The sequence below is a fragment of the Podarcis melisellensis genome, assembly GCF_964234715.1.
Source record: "Podarcis melisellensis genome assembly, chromosome: 4".
Lineage (NCBI taxonomy): Eukaryota > Metazoa > Chordata > Lepidosauria > Squamata > Lacertidae > Podarcis > Podarcis melisellensis.
Genome location: NC_138531.1, coordinates 71,266,670 through 71,286,565, shown reverse-complemented (window position 1 = coordinate 71,286,565; position 19,896 = coordinate 71,266,670). Strand labels below are relative to the sequence as shown.

At 39.8% G+C, this 19,896-nt stretch overlaps 1 protein-coding gene across 3 annotated transcripts in view; it reads left to right on the top strand.

Moving 5' to 3' along the window:
- Positions 1–19,896, top strand: part of TBC1D23 (TBC1 domain family member 23) — a 35,805-nt gene that overhangs the window by 7,545 nt on the left and 8,364 nt on the right. For 2 of the 3 annotated variants that reach the window (XM_081908456.1, XM_081908457.1), the window contains exons 3-15: positions 1,623–1,728; positions 2,901–3,105; positions 3,436–3,559; positions 4,467–4,591; positions 4,692–4,738; positions 6,204–6,307; positions 10,980–11,102; positions 12,799–12,891; positions 14,842–15,012; positions 15,541–15,583; positions 15,922–16,031; positions 17,050–17,192; positions 17,955–17,999. In XM_081908456.1, coding sequence (XP_081764582.1) covers positions 1,623–1,728; positions 2,901–3,105; positions 3,436–3,559; positions 4,467–4,591; positions 4,692–4,738; positions 6,204–6,307; positions 10,980–11,102; positions 12,799–12,891; positions 14,842–15,012; positions 15,541–15,583; positions 15,922–16,031; positions 17,050–17,192; positions 17,955–17,999 — 1,439 coding nt within the window. The remainder of the gene's footprint in view (positions 1–1,622; positions 1,729–2,900; positions 3,106–3,435; positions 3,560–4,466; positions 4,592–4,691; positions 4,739–6,203; positions 6,308–10,979; positions 11,103–12,798; positions 12,892–14,841; positions 15,013–15,540; positions 15,584–15,921; positions 16,032–17,049; positions 17,193–17,954; positions 18,000–19,896) is intronic. The other variant, XM_081908458.1, reaches the window with a different exon arrangement.

Sequence of the window (19,896 nt, the reverse complement as noted above, 5' to 3'; positions counted from 1 at the left end):
GGGGCCCTTCACCTCATAAATGTTATCATTATAAAACTAACAGTCTCAGTTGTATTTTGGTTCATACTTGGTGTGTGTATGTGTTTTAAAATCCAATAATTGCTTCTTTTTTACAAGAAAGTGCAACAATAAAAGTTAACTTTATGGCATCGTTTGTTTAAAACATCCGCATTCATGTTGTAAATGCAAAATGAAATATCCTCCAGCATCTTTTTTATGGCCTCACTGCACATAATAAGCAAAAGTGTATGTTAGTGGCCATATCACAGATGGAGAAGTCACTTCAGAGGGTGCTGTTGGACGGGGAGAAGCATTGCAGGAACAAGACATTTGCTCCTTTCCCAGCTTGCAGTTTCTTGATTTCTTCCTCAAAAGGCTTTCCATGGGGGTCCCAAATGCATGTTTGAAAGGACAAACACCTCTTGAATCTTACAGGGAGGGAAAGTAGCTGGGAAACTGTGCCTGAAGCAAAGAAATAGCCATTTGGGAAAGGGTCCGGCATCTCATTCCCCCATTTTTTCTCAGGTCCCAGTCACCCATATCCTGAAATGGTCTTCTTTGTTTCAAAAAGGGAATTGGGGTACTGTTACATGTTTCTGAAAATAACAGGGCGGGGAAGCTTCAGGCTCAGGAGTCAAATTCAGCCCTCCAACCAAGCCTCTCTATCAGGCCCACCCCTTACTTTACACCCCAGGAAAATTTTGTTTCACTTTTGTATTATAAACAGATACAGAAAGAGTTTGACAGTCCAGTAGGCTGGAATGTGTTCTCTAACTCTGACAATACCTCTTGCTTGTCCGGGTGATGGCATGTCTGGCTAGTTACTCCACAATTAGCCTTTGTACTACTGTACAGAGGTAAAAGTGACATTTGTTTCTCTGCCCAATTTTGCTTCTGGCCTTGCCTGCTTCTGGTATGTGGCCCTCAGAAGGTTGCCTGGAAGAGAACATGTCCCTCGGGCTTAAGAAGTTTCCACATCTCTAGTTTATAGTGTGTGGCCAGGCCCTTAATTTGACCAGAACAAGTAGGATGTGAGCTTTGGCTATTTAGGTGCACAGAATAACATTGTTCTAGATTCAGGTAGGTAGCCATGTTGGTTTGACACATTTTATATATATATATATATATATATATATACACACACACACACACACACACACACACATATATATACGAAAGCATATATGTATATATGTATACACACACACACACACACGTATATATTGTCCAGTATCACCTTAGAGTAAGTAAGTAAGTTTGTTCTGGGTATAAGCTTTCATGTATCTGAAGTGTGCATGCACACAAAAGCTTATACCCAGAACAAACTTACTTGGTTTCTAAGGTGCTACAGAATAACATTGTTTCATGGTTTTTTGCATTAATAGAATAAATAACCACCAAGTCTGATCTAGAATGGTTACTTTGTATTAAACATAAACATTAAGGAAGTTTATTATTCAAGAATGCTGAAAGTTATAAAGAGATAATTTTAAAAGCTTCCTACATTTGCATTTTAAAATGTTTTTCTTGAATAATTTTAAATAATTCAGGCTTAAGAATTGTATCTTGTGTAGATTGAAACATACTGAAGGTTTTCCACCCTCTCTTGTATGTGTTTTTAGATTGCACTGAATGTTGCAGGTAAAGGAGACAGTTTGGCATCATGGGATGGCTGTCTAGATCTGCCGGAACAGACACTGATTCACAAAGATTGTCAAGAACTGGTTGGTAAGTCTGAAATAAGATTAAATTGCTGGGCTGAAACCCTTCTGAACACTTTATTCTCTCCATAAGAATTACCTTCCTGTCCTGTCTAAGACCTTCCTGTCCTATCTAAGACCTGTGGAGTGCAACTCAGAATTACTTCAGTAAAGTCTAGCTGAAATATGTTGGTAGTCTCGCCAGCCTCTTCTATGGATTATTTCTGAAAAGTATATTAATGCCGTCATTAGCTTAATGACCCTGCTAATACATTTTATTTCGTGCAGTAATCAGATGGCTAAATGGATTGGCGGGCTTTCTAGATGTCTTCATTTTCCTAGCCCTTTTAAAAATATTGGCCTTTTAAAATATTGTTGTTGCCTTATTATTTTATTTAACTTGTTTTTGTCCTGAGAGTGTTATTTTTACAAAAAGCCCGAGGTATAAATTATATGTGTCTGTCTGTCTGTCTCAATGAATAAAAGCCATTATCACTTAGATAAATGTTTACTTATCAGCAGTTGCTTTTTGTAGAACTGAAAAAGCAGCCTCTGTCCCTAAAAAAGGTGAATGAATGAATTCTGCAGTCGCTCACCTTGCAGTCTAAAGCCCCCTTCTCAGAGGACTTTCAAACAACGTGCAACAGTAGAATTTTAGCATTCACAGGGCAATTTGCCAGTTGATTTCTCATGTGAGATGACTTATGTCTGCTGTCAAATGAGCAGCTGAGTGCATAATCAAGCAGCCTAGTGCAACAATGTCTTTCTCTCTATTCAGGGAGAGCTGCTGTGCATTATAACAATGAGACAGAACCCAAAGGGCCATTCATGAGCTTCCACAGGTACACTGAGGCTTTCCAGCTCTTCCTTTGCATCCACACCCATAAAAAAAAATACTCCTTAATGTTGTCACGTATTATGGAGGATTATCAGATGCAATTTTAGAGGTGCAAGTTAGAAGGGGAAAGTAGCAGAGTGGGTGTATCAGCAGTATTGGTGCACTCAAGGGACTTATTAGATCTTGGTTGCCTTGTTGTGTTGGTACAGCACTATAGCAGCTGTGTATGAAGTGCCCTCTCTTGCTCTCTATGACATTCCCGGTTTCTGAGAGTGATCCCAGCATGATAGGTACCACCAGTGAATCAAGTGATAAATGACACATTTTCAACATGGTTTTGTTTGATATTTGTCTGTTTTCAGATCAGCTGTCAGTGCCCGAGGAGGAGAAGTCAGTATTACTTTTGGATATTGAATCTGTGATTACCTTCTATTGTAAATCTCGTAATGTCAAATACAGTTCTAGCCTTAGTTGGACATATCTACTTAAGCCATTGGTGCATCTTCGACTTCCACGAAGTGACTTATACAACTGCTTCTATGCTATCATGAATAAGTACATCCCCAGGTAAAGAAAAAATATATTCATGGGCACTCTAGTTTTAAATGTTGTTTGCCGTCTTCCCCAAAAACCCACCCACTCTTTTCCTGGACAGAGGCTTTGCTAGCTGTTTTCAAAGAATGGAATAATTTTCTGCTGTGGATTGATAGACGGTGTTTTCCATTGTCATGTGTGTATGAAACAAAGTTACAAACTGAGCCTGATATTTTTATTGTCACAGGTGTCTATGACTTCAATTTTAATGCCCTGTTCATTTTGTTTAAGAATAGAAAGTTGTGTGCAATAAGAATAATTGTGCTTCTGTTTCATGAGCACTCTTGCTATTCTTCTTTTTAGGGACTGCTTCCTGAAAGGGAGACCATTTCATCTCTTCCGGCTGCTCCTCCAGTACCATGAGCCAGAGCTGTGCTCTTTTCTTGACACCAAAAAGATGACCCCAGACTCATATGCACTCAACTGGGTAATAAAGTGAAAGTAGGGAAACATAATGAAAAGCATACTTCTGTAGTAATTTTTTAAAGTATCATTTGCTAAATAAGGAAGCTTAAACAAACAAAAAAGGCATGTATAATCTGTGAGGGGACCTTATTGTATTAAATTTAGCTGCTAGGCATTATAATATTCTGATGTCCGCTTAGCAGATAGGGCACAAATGTGTCTCTAAAAATGAATCCCATGCTCAAAGATTGGCATTTTAATAAGCAAAGCAGTAACTGTAAACACTTATGGTACATTATTATTATTGTAATAGCCAAAGAAATTGAGGTTCCTCTTTGTTGCAAAATCCAATCTTCTGACAGATTTGTAATTCCCAAGAAGACTAGGGTGATTATTTGTAATGTAGAAGCTACACTGTGTTCACTTTAGACACACACTACTATGCATCTGCTATTTCCAAATATTTGGTTGCAGAGTTTTACTGGCATTCAGATTTTTGCTAAGGAAGCCTCAATGGTGTTTGGGAAGCTATGACACTGCAGTATATTTAAAACTGATCAGGATTCACAGGAAATGTGTAAAACTGCCTTTTAATACAAACATAGCTGAAGTTTTAGGATACGTGCAACATGATTCCGTGCAAGTTTACTTTGAAGTAAGTCCCAAGTTTACTCTGAATTAAGTTCAGCGATACTTTCTCCAAGATAGGTGTGTGTAGCCTTAGTCCTTACTCTTATTAGAAGAGTCCCTTGAAATCATGGGGACTTACTTCTAAGTACGTGGAATCATAGAACTGTAGAGTTGAAAGGCACCCCAAGGGTTTTGGATTTTGGAGTATTAATTATTCCCCCTCCCTCCAGGTAGTTTGTGAACATAATGATGCTACTACAAACATGCTTGACTTTCCATTCATTCCTTCAATTTTCCAGCTTGGATGCCTGTTTTCAAGCTACTGTTCTCATGAAGTCACTCGTGCAATATGGGACGGATACCTACAGCTAGCAGATCCATTCTTCATTTATTTCCTAATGCTTATCATCCTTGTTAATGCAAAGTGAGTATATAGTTAATACACAGCAACAAATTAGTTGGCCACTTAGACTTGTCTCTACTTTGTGTGCTTACGCCTTATCTCCGCTTTTGCCTCTTTCCAGAGAATTCATCTTAGCACCAGAGTCAGATGACAAAGAAGATGTCATGAGTAAGTCCTGCCATTCCAATGCTGCTGCAGCTGCAGAAAAAAATAAATCCTTAGGCACTATATTGCTAAGGTTAGGTGCTTGGAAACCCCATTGATATGGAAGAATTAAGCTGGCCCTTAACTTTCACCTATTAAAAGAGTTGGTTCTTAAAAAGATGAGCCTAGTTCTTTTGGGGCCAGATCAGATGCAAAGCTAAACTATGGTTTAGCATTATGTGAAGAAGGCTACAGCAGCTTTGAGCATCCACACCATCTCCCCTCTCCTCCTGCTAGGTCATTAAAAAAAAACCTAATAAAAGTTCCTTCCAGATGTTTTGAACTTCAGATTGCAGTGTGACATAATATACAGGGCAGGCTTGTGTGCTCCCCCTGCCTACTTTGTCAGTTCTGCCGTACTCAGATGAACCTATATTTGACTTGGTTCGCTGTATGCTATGATTAATGGCTCCTTGCACACCTGCATTTATCTGGAGAATCTGAAATATTCTTCTGTGGATCTACAAGATGGCATATTTCTCTTTTTTAAAAATGTAGAACAGTTGTTTGTGAAGGCAGCAGACAAATGAGACCTCTTCTCATTTAGTGTTTGAAATTTTGCACACCAGCAAAATTTGTGGTTTGGATGTTGGGAAAGTATGTGGCTTTGTACAGGATTTAAGGGATGCACTGCTCTGTCATTTCTGACTTTGGTGGACAAATGGAAATGAACATTGTCATGGTTGCTCAGGCAGCCAGGATGTGCTCCTTTATTACCGTGGGACTTGGGAGTCTCCTCCCACACCTATGACACGTGCCATTTGTGATGAAGCTGACTGCCATAGAAGTAGTGAAATAGAAAATATTTGAGCTCTTTAACCAAAAAGCGTTTGAGTGTCTAAAAGAGGTTCAGCTGCAAACATGTTGGCCTGATACAGATAGGTAGCCGTGTTGGTCTGCCATAGTCAAAACAAAAAAAATTCCTTCCAGTAGCACCTTAAAGACCAACTAAGTTAGTTCTTGGTATGAGCTTTCGTGTGCATGCACACTTCTTCAATTCCTTCCAGTAGCACCTTAAAGACCAACTAAGTTAGTTCTTGGTATGAGCTTTCGTGTGCATGCACACTTCTTCAATTCCTTCCAGTAGCACCTTAAAGACCAACTAAGTTAGTTCTTGGTATGAGCTTTCGTGTGCATGCACACTTCTTCAATTCCTTCCAGTAGCACCTTAAAGACCAACTAAGTTAGTTCTTGGTATGAGCTTTCGTGTGCATGCACGTATCTGAAGAAAAGCTCATACCAAGAACTAACTTAGTTGGTCTTTAAGGTGCTACTGGAAGGAATTTTTTTTTTGTTTTGTATGTTGGCCTGAGTAATTCTTCTGGTTTTTAAAAAAATAAATAAAATATATTCTACTTCTGGCAAACACAAATTTTAATGTTTTGTTTTTAAATGCCCCAAACCCTAATTTCCCTGTCCTGTGTTTCAGAATTCCTAGAAAAATCCCCTGCCAGTTTGGAAGTAGAAGATATAGAAGACCTTTTCTCCTTGGCACAGTATTATTGTAGCAAAACTCCAGCTTCCTTCAGAAAGGTAATTGACAAGCACTTAGGATGTTTCCCAAAGGGTATTCTGCATGGCACCATCACATCGGAATCAAGCAAGCGCTCCCAGGCCTGATTTTATGATATGTAGAAGTGGTGAGCCTGAGACAGTTGAACAGTTTGGGTTATGTACAGTATTCTCTATCAAAAAAAAGTCTAGATCAAATATGGGTGCCTGCATTCTTGTGCTGCAGTGCCTCTTTTTTCTTTTTTAGCTTATATTTTTATCAGCCCAAATGTTACTTTGAGCATCACAGAAGGCTGAGACTACAACCCAGCTTCTCTGTATGCAGGTGTAAGGATACACAGGCAACTACACAGGGGCGCCGACTTATAAAAAATATTGGGGGGGCCCATACCGGGGTCCTGCCCCGGGAAGTTTTCTAAATTTTAGATGAAAATTAGTGAGTTTTAAAGTTTTTTAAAAGTATTTTAGAGTCATATGATCAACATTAGAACCCCGAAAACTCGACTCTCTATAACTCCACACTCCGGGAAACTGAAACACTTTTTGGCTTTGAAAAAAGAAACAAAACATAAACACGCACGGTATTTTCGTAAAAAGCTAATTTAATTTACAGTAACAATTATGCTTATAGACTATTACAGAGCAGTGAATATATAGCTCTGAAAAGACTGAAATGATATTTAAATAAATCCTAAACTATCATTAAAAGAATAAAACATAAAATATTGCTGTCACACAGTAATAGCACTTTGATTAATAAGTGAAATAGCTAATTTAAGCTTACTTTGAATAAGGCTGAGGGTTCATTAAATAAAAATAATATCTCAAAGTTAATGCTTTAATACAGTTAATAAAGTTAATACAGTATGCCTAATACTGTATGTAAATACTGTAATACTGTATGTAAATAACGGGCTTTAATTGGGTCTTACACCCTAAAAATATTTAAGTATTTGAAAATAACTAATACAGTACTATAGTAATATAGAAATACAGTGCTAAACTAGTACTAATATTTCGAAACTGAAAATTTAACATTCTGTATGTATTTAATTCTCTATTTTATAAAGATTTTTAATATCTGACAGTGAGTTTGGAGTAGCCCAATGCAAAAATCCTGAGGATCCATGTGGATCCATGCTTTGTAACCACGTTTTTGCACCACTGTGACCCTAGGCAACAGTGGGTGCGTGATTTTTTTGGTGCAAGATGTAGCCATGGACATGCTATGTGATCTGATGGTGAATTTGGGGTGACCCAATGCAAAAATCCTGAGGATCCATGTGGATCCGTGCTTTGTAACCACGTTTTTGCACCACTGTGACCCTAGGCAACAGTGGGTGCGTGATTTTTTTTGGGTGCAAGATGTAGCCATGGACATGCTATGTGATCTGATGGTGAATTTGGGGTGACCCAATGCAAAAATCCTGAGGATCCATGCTTTGTAACCACGTTTTTGCACCACTGTGACCCTAGGCAACAGTGGGTGCGTGATTTTTTTGGTGCAAGATGTAGCCATGAACATGCTATGTGATCTGATGGTGAATTTGGGGTGACCCAATGCAAAAATCCTGAGGATCCATGTGGATCCGTGCTTTGTAACCACGTTTTTGCACCATTGTGGCCCCAGGCCACAGTGGGTGCGTGATTTTTTGGTGCAGGCTGTAGCCATGGACATGCTGTGTTATCTGATGGTGAATTTGGGGTGACCCAGTGCAAAGATCCTGAGGATCCATGTGGATCCGTACTTTGTAACCACGTTTTTGCACCATTGTGGCCCCAGGCCACAGTGGGTGCGTGATTTTTTTGGTGCAGGCTGTAGCCATGGGCATGCTGTGTTATCTGATGGTGAATTTGGGGTGACCCAGTGCAAAGAGCCTGTGGATCCATGCTTTGTAACCACGTTTTTGCACCATTGCAGCCCCAGGCAACAGTGGGTGCGTGTTTTTTTTGGTACAGACTGTAGCCATGGACATGTAATGTGATCTGATGGTGAATTTGGGGTGACCCAATGCAAAAATCCTGAGGATCCATGTGGATCCGTGCTTTGTCACCACGTTTTAAATGGGGAGGGAAGGAAAAACACAGAAGGGACAAGAAGCACAAGAGGGGTGTGCGGAGAAGCAGCTGGCTAAGAATGCAGGGGAGGAGTTTAACGGGCTGGGGGGGAGGAAAGGAAGGCAAAAGTCCCCCCCCCCAAGCCAGCCCTCTCTCTCTCTCTCCCACCTGCATGTTTTTCGGCTGCCTGCGAGTCCCTAGAGCACGGAGAGGAGGAGGTGGTGGGCTGGAGCCTGCACGCAGTGTGACTAGGAAAGAATTAGAAGGAAGGACTCGATCCTTTCCTTAACCCTCTGCTTGCCAGGAGGGCAGGGATTTCCCTGCTCTTTGTTGAGTTTGAGCAAACGCAGCAACAGAAGCGGGTGGGCAGTAAGACCCTGAGGCAGAATGCAGGAAAGCAGCAGCTTCCGCCTTCCCTCCGCCCGCCCTATCTTATTTTTGCCTGATTTTTGCCTATTTTTGCCCCTGCGCTCTGGCGAGTCAGCTCCAGGGACCACACATTCGCTCAATAACACGCACAGACATTTCCCCTTACTTTTTAGGAGAAAAAATCTGTGTGTTATAGAGCGAAATTTACGGTAATAATTTTCTTAAATTATTGGGGGGCGGAGCCCCCCCAAACAAATTTTTGAGGGGGCTCGGGCCCCCTCAGGCCCCATGGAGTCGGCGCCTATGCAACTACATGACAGGTGGTGGCATAGCAAATTTCCTTGTCTCCTTCCCATTGGCTCTTAAACCTCAAGCACCTTTCCCACCAGGAACAGGAGGAAACAGAACATGTGGTGGTGAATAAGTTTATTGCTCCCCTGAGAGTGAAAAGCTGGTTGCCTGGTTAAGGTTTGGGTCCACAAAATATATTGGATTTGCCTTCTCCCACTTCCCTGCCTTCCTCATCATTTGCCTTTGCAGCAGCTGCCATTTAGGGAAGAAGAGGAAAACTACCTCGCGTATCTTTTCCTCCCTTTGCTTGTATTCAGAGTCACTGCATAGTGCCTGCCACAGATGACATGCAAATTTATAGGGTGAACTAGGTAAAGGGTAGATATTAGAAGCTTGCATTGTCGTATTAATTTTTTGTTCATTCACTGAGTCATTCCAATAATAATAATGCCAAGCCTTCGGTCTCACGTGTCGCCTCAACTTTATATACAGTACAATGTTCCCAGAAGTGATTTCAGGATACTTTCCTACTGCTTAACCGGTTGCAACAAATTTGTTTTGGACCTTGGCACTTAATCAAGCCCGGCCTTTCTGGGGATGCAGCTTTTTCTTTTTGAAACAGTAGCTGCGAAACCATTTTGGATACTACAGCAGTTTATCACTGTTTGGAACAAGTCCTGGAGCGGCTTGTGCCAACATTCAAATGGCTTTGAAAAGCATTGATTTTCAGTTATGTAAGTTGGCACTTATTCCAAAACAGCATTATTCAAGTATGCTTCATTCAGTTTCGTGTCGCAGGAGCAAAATGCAGTTGAACATTATATTATTTTCCACTTGCTACACACTTCTGGGGGTAGAAATGCTGTCTTAAGGCTCGGGGAAATAAATGTAAAGCTACATATAATATGATCACATTTTATTCTATATTTTTTATGGCATTATTTTTAACTGTCATAATATTATTGTAAAACAGCTTTTTGGGGGGTAAATGTAGACAGGAATCTGAATAGAAATCAGAAAATAAATTGGACTTTGTATAATTAGGGGTTCATTCCTTTCATTTTATTTCCATAATTGGCTAATAAATAATAAAATATTTCCTACAATTCTTTTCCAAAATAGAACCCTTGGGATGATTATCTACAAAAGCAGATAATGGAAATGTTCATGGTTACATATGCAGATCAGTTTAAAGACTGAATTGCTAGCATGTTCTTTTTGACTTTCAGTAGGCTTGTGAAATCCTGAGCCTGTTTTAGAATACTGGATTTCCTGAGACACAAATCAGATGCATGATGAAGAGTTTTTCCCATCATAATTCAAAAAAGTAAAAGCCACCACTAGCAAGTGTGATATGAGCTTTGAGTACATCTACTCTGCGCCTAGTATAGAACCTATACTACCATTTTCATGGCAGTAGCTGGAAAAACTCTCTGTAGTGCTTGCTGATCTTGGAATATTGTTTGACAAAGGCTGATGCAAAATCTAGTTGCCAGGAACAGGGAAGTGCCACAGGTCATTTACAGTTGCAGTAGCTCTGCCTATGCTGGTGGGTATGAGGGGGGAGAGAGGGTCATGCTTTAGGCTTTAGTGGGTCATACCTATTATCTGTCTATGGAGACACAGGAATTTGTTTCCAAAAATGTAACCAATAAACCATGTGTATCAGCTGTTGGACATGATTTTTGAAGGGTATTTTGACACACTGATCAGGAGGAAGAGCTTATGAGAGATCTTCTGTTTGACAAAATGAGAGCCAAAACAGCAGTATGCACAGAGTCCCCGTAATAGTGTGAAACTGCACTTGAAGATGTGCATTTGCATCTCTTTTTAAACTCTTTCTGAATTGTGCGAGTACATAGTTGAGTTTTATGAGGGTCACAAATAGGACACCGCCTAGATCTTGGTTTGGTGTCTTTATTTAGCACATAGCCTTAATGTTGGCCATAACTAGTGTTCTCTCTTACAATTACAGGACAACCACACTTTGTTTGGCAGCAGCTTGCTGGGTCTCAAAGACGACGATTCAGACTTGAGCCAAGCTTTGTGCTTAGCAGTTTCTGTATCAGAGATTCTTCAAGCTAATCAACTGCAAGGGGTCAGTAAGTCTGAAACTGTTTTCCCCTAAATGAAGTTAAATGAAGGAAATAACTTAACGTAGCTATCAGAGTTTCTACCTCCTGGGAGCTCCAAAAACAGAGCTGTTTCCCTGGTCATTGGCTAGAGTCCAACGAATTGTTAAACTAGTTTCATGAGCCCAAGAGGAGTTAAGTATAGTTTTACTGGAAAGTACAAAAGGAGTATATGATATATCATCACACAGCAGTATTTGTAGGTTTATCTGTCTCTGTCTACTATTCAAAGGAAACAAGTTAAAAAAATTCCATTGGCCATGAGACTAAGTACATCTTGGGAACCCAGCCAGTGATCCTGCCCTTCAGCACAGCTATAGAATAGCACAAGACAGTGGCTGTTTGTGTATGGATATGCTGTTTTATTTGTTTCAGACTTGTTGCCTGCTAATTTCATTGAGTCCTACTAGTGTGTGTGTGGAAAAAATTACTGTTTCCTTCTCATATTTTCCAAATAGCTATTGCTTTTCTACACTGCAGTGACATCCCCTTTATTTGTTGCCTTTTAAAGATTGCTACTTTATACGTCTCACACCCAAAGAGTTCAAGGTGGCATATGCATAGTTCTAGGGTAGTGTTGTGGTCTAAACCACTGAGCCTCTTGGGCTTGCCGATCAGAAGTGGTTCAAATCCCCGTGACGGAGTGAGCCCCTGTTGCTCTGCCCCAGTTCCTGCCAACCTAGCAGTTCAAAAGCACACCAGTGCAAGTAGATAAATAGGTACCACTGTGGTGGGAAGGTAAACAACATTTTTGTGCTCTCTGACTTCTGTCATGGTGTTCTGTTGCACCAGAAGCTGTTTAGTCATGCTGGTCACATGACCTGGAAAGCTGTCTGCGGACAAATGCTGGCTCCCTCGGCCTGAAAGCGAGATGAGCGCCGCAACCCCAGAGTTGCCTTTGACTGGACTTAACTGTCCAGGGAACCTTTACCTTTTACCTTATACATAGTTCTCTTCTTCCCCTGCCATTTTTTCCTCAAAACAACCTTTTAAGTTAGTTGCATTAAGTAATAGTGACCTCCCAAGGTCACGCAGTAAATTTCTGACCAAGTGGGAATTTGAGCCCAGTCACACCATTACTAATCTGATCTTCTGTTACAGTGGTTCTCAAACTCTTTTTCTCTGTGCCACACTTTCAGAATAAAAATTTTTTTTGCACTACACCATTTTTTTTTACTAATAAGAAATACACGGGGGGGGGGGGGGAGAGAAACAACTCCTAGCAGTGCTTGATAGATAACATGGAACACAACTTCTTTATAATATGATTCTGGGACATCCAGAAAGTATAAGCAATGCAGTTGCATAAAAACATGAATCACTTGCAAAATAAATGAGCCTCTTACATGTGTACCTTAGTGCACATTGCCCTAAGAATACAGTGGTACCTCAGGTTTAGTACTTAATTCGTTCTGGATGTCCGTTCTTAACCTGAAGCTTTTCTTAATCTGAGGCACCACTTTAGCTAATGGGGCCTCCCGCTGCCGCCACGCCGCTGCTGTGCAATTTCTGTTCTCATCCTGAAGCAAGGTTCTTAACCTCAGGTACTATTTCTGGGTTAGCAGAGTCTATAACCTGAAGCGTCTGTAACCTGAAGTGTCTCTAACCTGAGGTACTACTGTATACTTTTTGAACTAAATGAATAAAATGTTCTTATTTCAGGAAGGAGTAAGGTTCTTTGTGGTGGATTGTCGTCCTGCAGAACAGTACAATGCTGGCCATTTATCAACTGCCTTTCATTTAGATTCAGACTTGGTAAGCATACATTCTAGATGCTTAATATGCTTGCTTTTTCATTTCCTTACATTAAAAAAGAAGGGTGGAATCCAAGAGTGCTCAGAATCTTAGTTCTACGAATTCTTGTTTCAAGATGCCTGGTTTATACTACCAAACTGTAGAAGTGAGCTTCTTTCGAAGGATTTTGTTTGTAAACAGCTCCTCTAGTATTTAGAGTCTTCATATCTCTTGCCTGAATATTTTCCTAAAATGCAATTTGTTTTTAAGGATAGACATGATCTCCACCAATTTTTAATTCGCTGCTCAGGAATTCTAAGAAACAAGAAAAAATCAGTGCCATTTTGAAATGAGTACGTAGTTAAAATCAGTGCTGTTTTTGAAAGGTTCGACCCACCATTTTGATTCAAAATGGCAGCCAGTTGTATCCAAACACTGATGATCTCAGGAGCCATCATCAACATTTAGTTACAATATCTTAAGAAGTGTTCCAATGTATAGCAAGCAAATAACTTTCCTAAATACATAATAGATTTAACAGGCGATAACAATAAAGTAACAGTTACAGTAAAGTGATAATTATTCAGTTCCTAAATGAAATGATTTCCAGGGTGTTAACTGTGTTGCAGAACGACAGATGTTTCATTTGCTCATCCCGGTGGGCCAGACTTGGAACTGCTTTGTTGCTCCTTGGTCTTTTGCACTCCCATGCTGCACTGAACTGATCCAGGTTTTGGCTTAGTATGTCATCTAAATCCAAGCTGTATCTAAGCTCCCTCCTTGCTAACCTCTTCAGAGCAAAGTGGCTGCAAAGCCCTCCTTAGTAGCTTACATGAGCCCCCATAAAGACTCATTATAGTACAAGTTGTTTAGTCCATGGTACTGAAGTACAGTAGAACCTCGGTTGTCAAATGCTTTGGAAGCTGAACAAATAGGAACCCAAACACCGACAACCCGGAAGTGAATGCTTCCATTTTTGAATGATTTTCGGAAGTCAAACAGCTTCCAAGGCGCGTTTCTCCATTTCTTCTCCATTTTTGCAATGGATTTTGCCGATTGGCAATTGTGCCTTGGTTGTTGAGCGTTTTTGGTTGTCGAACGGTCTTCAGGAAAGGATTACGTTCAACAACCAAGTTCCACTGTATTAGCTTTTTGTCTATGGCATACTTAATGTGTTAATCTTGAAGTGCCACAACACAGTTCGCACACTTTCAATGATACAATGTTTACTTACGAAACATCACTCTTGTATTCTGCTCCTTACCTGGGAGTAAAACACAAATTGTGGGAGTGAAAGTGGCACAATCAACTCACAAGTGGGAAGTAGAAGTCCTCTGTGACTTTTTGCAGCTTTGAGGTGCCTTCCTCCACTTCTTCACAACTTCGATGCCTGATAGTAGTAGATGGTGATGAGGATATTTGCAGTAACCCTTTAAAAACACTATTTGCTTCCCTGAAGAGATGCCTTAGTAAATGTTCACACACCTGGTTCCCTTACTTCTTGGCCTTCAAGTCAAGGACTCAAATAAATTTCGTAAAATTATCCGCCTTTATTTTTGTTTTAAATGGTCTTGGAAGGGTATGGACATTTCTGCTTTTGATTTATGAGGTCCATTTTGGCCATGTTTTAGACTCTACGTTCTTTTTTTATAATTTTATTTTTTGCCAACTACCAAAACACAAACAGTGAAACCCCCAGGCAGCTGATACATTGGGTATACAATTTTCAGTAATATACATATTCAGTAATATTCAATAATAACATATGTTCTAAGAACCTTTGCACAGTTAAATTTTCCTAAACACAGGCTAGTCTATATAGAAAAATGTGATACATGCACTACTTATAAAACTAATTAAATTGGACTGCAGATGCTCTTGGTGTCTTAATGCTTAAATATACCCATTTGTTTTCGAGTGATTTTTAGTCTCTTTTCAGTCCACGCATGTGTTCTTTGATTTTCTTCACAGATGCTCCAGAACCCATCAGAATTTGCTCAGTCTGTGAAGTCTTTGTTAGAAGCACAGAAACAGTCTATTGAATCTGGCTCAATAGCTGGTGGAGAGCATCTTTGTTTTATGGGAAGTGGCCGGGAGGAAGAGGATATGTATATGAACATGGTACTGGCACACTTTTTACAGGTACATCTAAAATATTAGAATGTGTTGTATTTAAACATAGTGGGTGCTACCCAGCTAAATAATGCTAAGAGTAGAGTAAAGTGATTTTTTCAGCTACTTCCCCTTCATCCTACAACCCCCCCTTGCTTATGCCCCCCCCCAGTCCTGCTCCAGTGTGTTTAGGGACCCTATGGAACAGAATGAAAGGCTGTCCAGGAAGGAGAAATTCATGAAAAATAGTCCCCATTTTCCTCCACTGAAAGCCTCCACTGAGTCAAAGACTTTTCTGCAAATGAAAGCAGCCCTTCTATTCAAGGAGAATAATAGATCCAAGCCATTATCTTAATTTTATAACATAGAATATTCACCTGTGAACTCCTATATATGAAAGTTCTTAGACCAGAGTGATCAAGGTCTTCTAACCATATTCTGATGAAATGCCAAATACAGCTAGTCTAAGCATGCTTGGCCTGTTTCATGTTTCTGCTTACCTTGTGAAGAACAGCAATTTTAGTATTCCCAGAGTGATTTACAATCTTCTTATTGCAGAAAAATAAAGAATATGTAAGCATTGCCAAAGGAGGATTCATGGGTAAGATTTACATTTAGTCACATCAGTTTTTATCTTTTCAAATGTCTTTTCCACTAGTTAAATGAATAGTCAGATGACTGGGAAGGAGACAGTTTGCATCCTTATCAAGGTGCTGGGCTCTACCTAGCGCAGCACATTTCCTTTTTCTTGCTGCCAAACTCGAATTCTGATCTTAGTTAATCCATTTTAATTTCTTTATATGTGTGTGTATGTGTGTGTGACTGCCTGCCTGCCTGCCTGCCTGTGTACATTGGTTTAATGGTGCCTGTTTTGTTACAAGGACAAAACAGAATGCATAGTGCTATACAACACAAAATATGTAATGTCCTTTCTCACAGCACTGCAACAGCACTTAGCAGACATTAATGTGGAAGGACCAGAAAGTGGATATGGCCATTGGATTGCTAGTACTTCGTACTCAAAAAGTAGTCTTAACTCCTTAGTTGACGTGAGTATACTTCTTATATCAAATCGTGTAGCTGTGGATTGGACTGCTTTTCGTGCAGAATTCATCCCTTGCAACCTGTCTTCAAAGACATTTACTTCCAGGCTTTTGCAGCTCAAGCTATATTACTTAAACCAAGAATGTCACAAGAGACCAGTTGAATCAGTCCAGAGGGCCATTTTGTTGAGCATCCTGTTCTTCCAGTGGCCAACCAGAGGCCTATGGGAAGCCTGCAAGCAACACATGAGTGCAAGAGCACTCTCTGCTTGCAGTTCCCAGCAGCTGGTATTTGGGGGCTTGTTGCCTCCAACAATAGAGGTAGAGCCATTGTGGCTGTCTTTATCTGTTCTTAGGCAGCAGGCAAAGACTATCTCTTTACCTGAGCTTAAGGGTGGCATTGGGACGCGGGTGGCGCTGTGGGTTAAACCACAGAGCCTGGGACTTGCCGATCAGAAAGTCGGCGGTTCGAATCCCCGTGATGGGGTGAGCTCCTGTTGCTCGGTCCCTGCTCCTGCCAACTTAGCAGTTCAAAAGCATGTCAAAGTGCAAGTAGATAAATAGGTACCACTCCGGCGGGAACGTAAACGGCGTTTCCGTGTGCTGCTCTGGTTCGCCAGAAGCAGCTTAATCATGCTGGCCACATGATCCGGAATCTGTACGCGAGATGAGCGCCACAACCCCAGAGTCGGTCACCTTTAAGGGTGGCATTGTGGCCTCTTTTAGTGGATTGGGATGTGCACGGTCTGCCTTCCATCTGTATAGCTGTGTTTTTAGTTTTTTATTAGTTGGTTTTAATATACGTAAGTCACTTTGGATCTGTGAGAAAAGTGACTATTATAGCCATCTGACTCTGATTGGTCAAGAAGTGAAGCAAACATAGCTACCCCCCCCCAAAAAAAAACCTTATCCTAGATTGTCCCTTTAACTATCTCACATCTCCATCTTTGAGATAAATATGACAATAGCCTTCATGCAGATTACTTATGTACAGATCAAATAACTGCAAAAAAATCTTTTCCAGGGCGATTCTCCAAATGGTTCAAATGATGGGAAGGGTGTCAAGTCCTTGGTCAACAAGATGACAGAAGCTTTCAAGACGAGATCTGTGAATGTGAAAGAAAAAGTTATTAGTTTTATTGAAAATACATCAACTCCAGTTGATAGGTGAGTTGTTTTGGTCTGACTGCTTTTAGTGATTATTGGCTGAAGTCGTGCATGCTTACTTGGAAGTTAGTCATATTGATCTCGGTGGGACTAACTTTTGAGTAAATGCATAGGATGGGGAGGATTCATAGAAACTTTATTCCCTCAAAATGTCTGTAACAAGCACCATCACCTGATTGTTCACCATTTAGAGCACCATTTTAGAGCTGTGTAAACAATTTTGGTGCCCTTAAAAGTTATTTAACCTCTCTCTGAACAGTTTGAGTGTGAACACTGGACAACTAAAAGATTCTCACATTTAACTATTGCCTCTCTCGTTATGTCTTGCTATTGGGAAAGTAGATTCTGGGTTTAATAACTTGACCTTGTAAAAATTGGTAAAATAAAGGAACTTTAGGGATTTTAGCCAACCGATTAATCTTGATCTCTTTCTTTGAACTCAGGATTATGTTATCCACCATTCCTTGTACTCCAAAATAGCTTTGTGCACATTTAGCCATAATTGAAACATTACTACTTCTGTGGAAGAGTAGCAGATCTTACTAACAGCTCCTGAAATCCATGAAATAGTATTTAATGTATGGATAATACAGCTCTTTTATTCCTTTTTTTTTAAAATGCTCATTGAAAAAGATTTTTTTCATATTTTCTCATACTCCCTTCTGCTTGATACTCTACTGCCAAGTAAGAAGAAATAAATCAGATACTCTTTCTTATAGATTTTAATTACTTTGTTCTGTCCTCTGCCCCAATTTGCTATAGAGTTTCTTTCAATCTTTCCTGGCCTGAAACAGCAAGTTTGCAGCGGTAAGCCATTGTATTGAACCATCTGAGTAAAACTTCCTTTGTCCTTTTTTCGCATGACTTCACAATGTTTGTAAGCATTGGTTACACTGACAATCTCTATCAGATTATTTTAACATCAAGCTATCAAAGCATTTCAAGTGTTGTCTTGGAAACTAGAGAGAGAGAAAGAAGCTGTATACACAGTACTTGTTCATATTCATTTTGTTGTTTGTTCTGGAACATCTTTCCCCTTTTCCATATCATGAACCACACCGATTACTTCTTTTTCAAGCTTTTAAACATCATTGCCATGTTCAGACAATCATATCTCTTCTTAAACTGTGGTAATCCTTTTACCTGCAGACAGAGCCCCTTTGCTTCTCAGCAGCATACAGCATTCAAACCAGGAGGTTTTACTAACCATAGTTTCCTGTTACAATTGAAATGGGAAACCATGGATTCTAGTTTGTTTGTTTGTTTATTTATTTATTTTATATGCTGCTCGTCATCGGAATAGCACAAGGCAGTTTATAACATTGTTTTGGAACAAGCTGGTTACGAAGCTAGCAACCATAGTTGCCTTTGAAAGGGGGTCTTTAGATGGAATTTGAATTTTTCCTCCTGCACCTGTGTCAACATACAGAAAGCAGATCTTTGGAGATCAGCTAAATTCATATCAACCTGAATTTTAGCAGAGCAGTAGTGTTACATTATACCAACATTCAAAATTAAAAAGTTGTGTTTTTATTATCATTTTTATTTATTTGCAAATTTTATCTGAAATAAAACAAAACTAAACCAACAACATATTTTAAACATCTAACCAACTACTATTAAAACAACACCAATTTAAAATATTGCTTAAAACTATTCTTTGCAACAGAGAGTTGCCATTGAACCACATTATCAAATTCTCAACGAGCAAGATTTCCATAAAAAAGTATATTGGCAAAGGAGACAGTTATTAATATCAGTTTATGAACGCATATCTTTAAAAATGCTCTTTGCATTTCAACAAAGCATAGCACAGCTTTTCTGGAAGTGCATTCCAGAGGCGTAAGGAAAATTCCAAAAGGCTTTGTCCCTTCCTGCCACCACCCTAAATTTCCCCAGGTAGCGCCACCTGGAAGCAACTCTGTCTAAAGATCTTAGTGGAGTAGGTTCATACAGGAGCAAGTGAAAGTTTAAAGAGGTAAATTACCTTTTTAGAGAATTGGTGTTTCTTCTTTGGAGGCTTTATTCAGAAGAAATAATGTGTTGTTTACAACTTAACAAACCCTGATCCACAATTTTGCAATGTGTTACTTAATAACAGCAACATTACCTTAGTATTTCTGGTGCCACTAAACAGCAAAGTCTTGACCAGAGGAGGCATGCTTTGAGAATGGAAACATTAAGGCAACCAGAAATGTATGCTCAAGATGGTGCTATGCAAATATAACACTTAACCGTAGTTGGTTTCCCCCAAACATAGTTTCATCTAAACTAAAGTTGTATCACCCCCATACCCGTCTGTCACACTGCCCATTTCATGTGTACATTGTCAGTGTTACTGATGCTTATTGTCTTAAGTTACTAATGAGCACTCCCGACTTTGCTTTATTTGGGTAGCGCATTTGTTTGCTTCCCCCTATAACAATTTTCTTTTCCCAAGTAGTATCCACTTTTAATACCTTCGAGTCCTAGAAAGCAAAAGCCGTAAGATATGCCTTCAGGAACAGAGTGAGACCTCTTTCTCTCCACCCCTTTAACAGCAATTGAATTTAAATTTCAACAGCAGTGTGTAAATATGAGCATCAACATTTTCTCTCTCTCAAAAACAGAATGTAGAAAGGTTTCAAAGGAAACATTCGGCCACTGTAATTGTTAGGAAATGTGTGACAAGTTGGAAACATGTGCCTCTTTATTGAGTCATGCT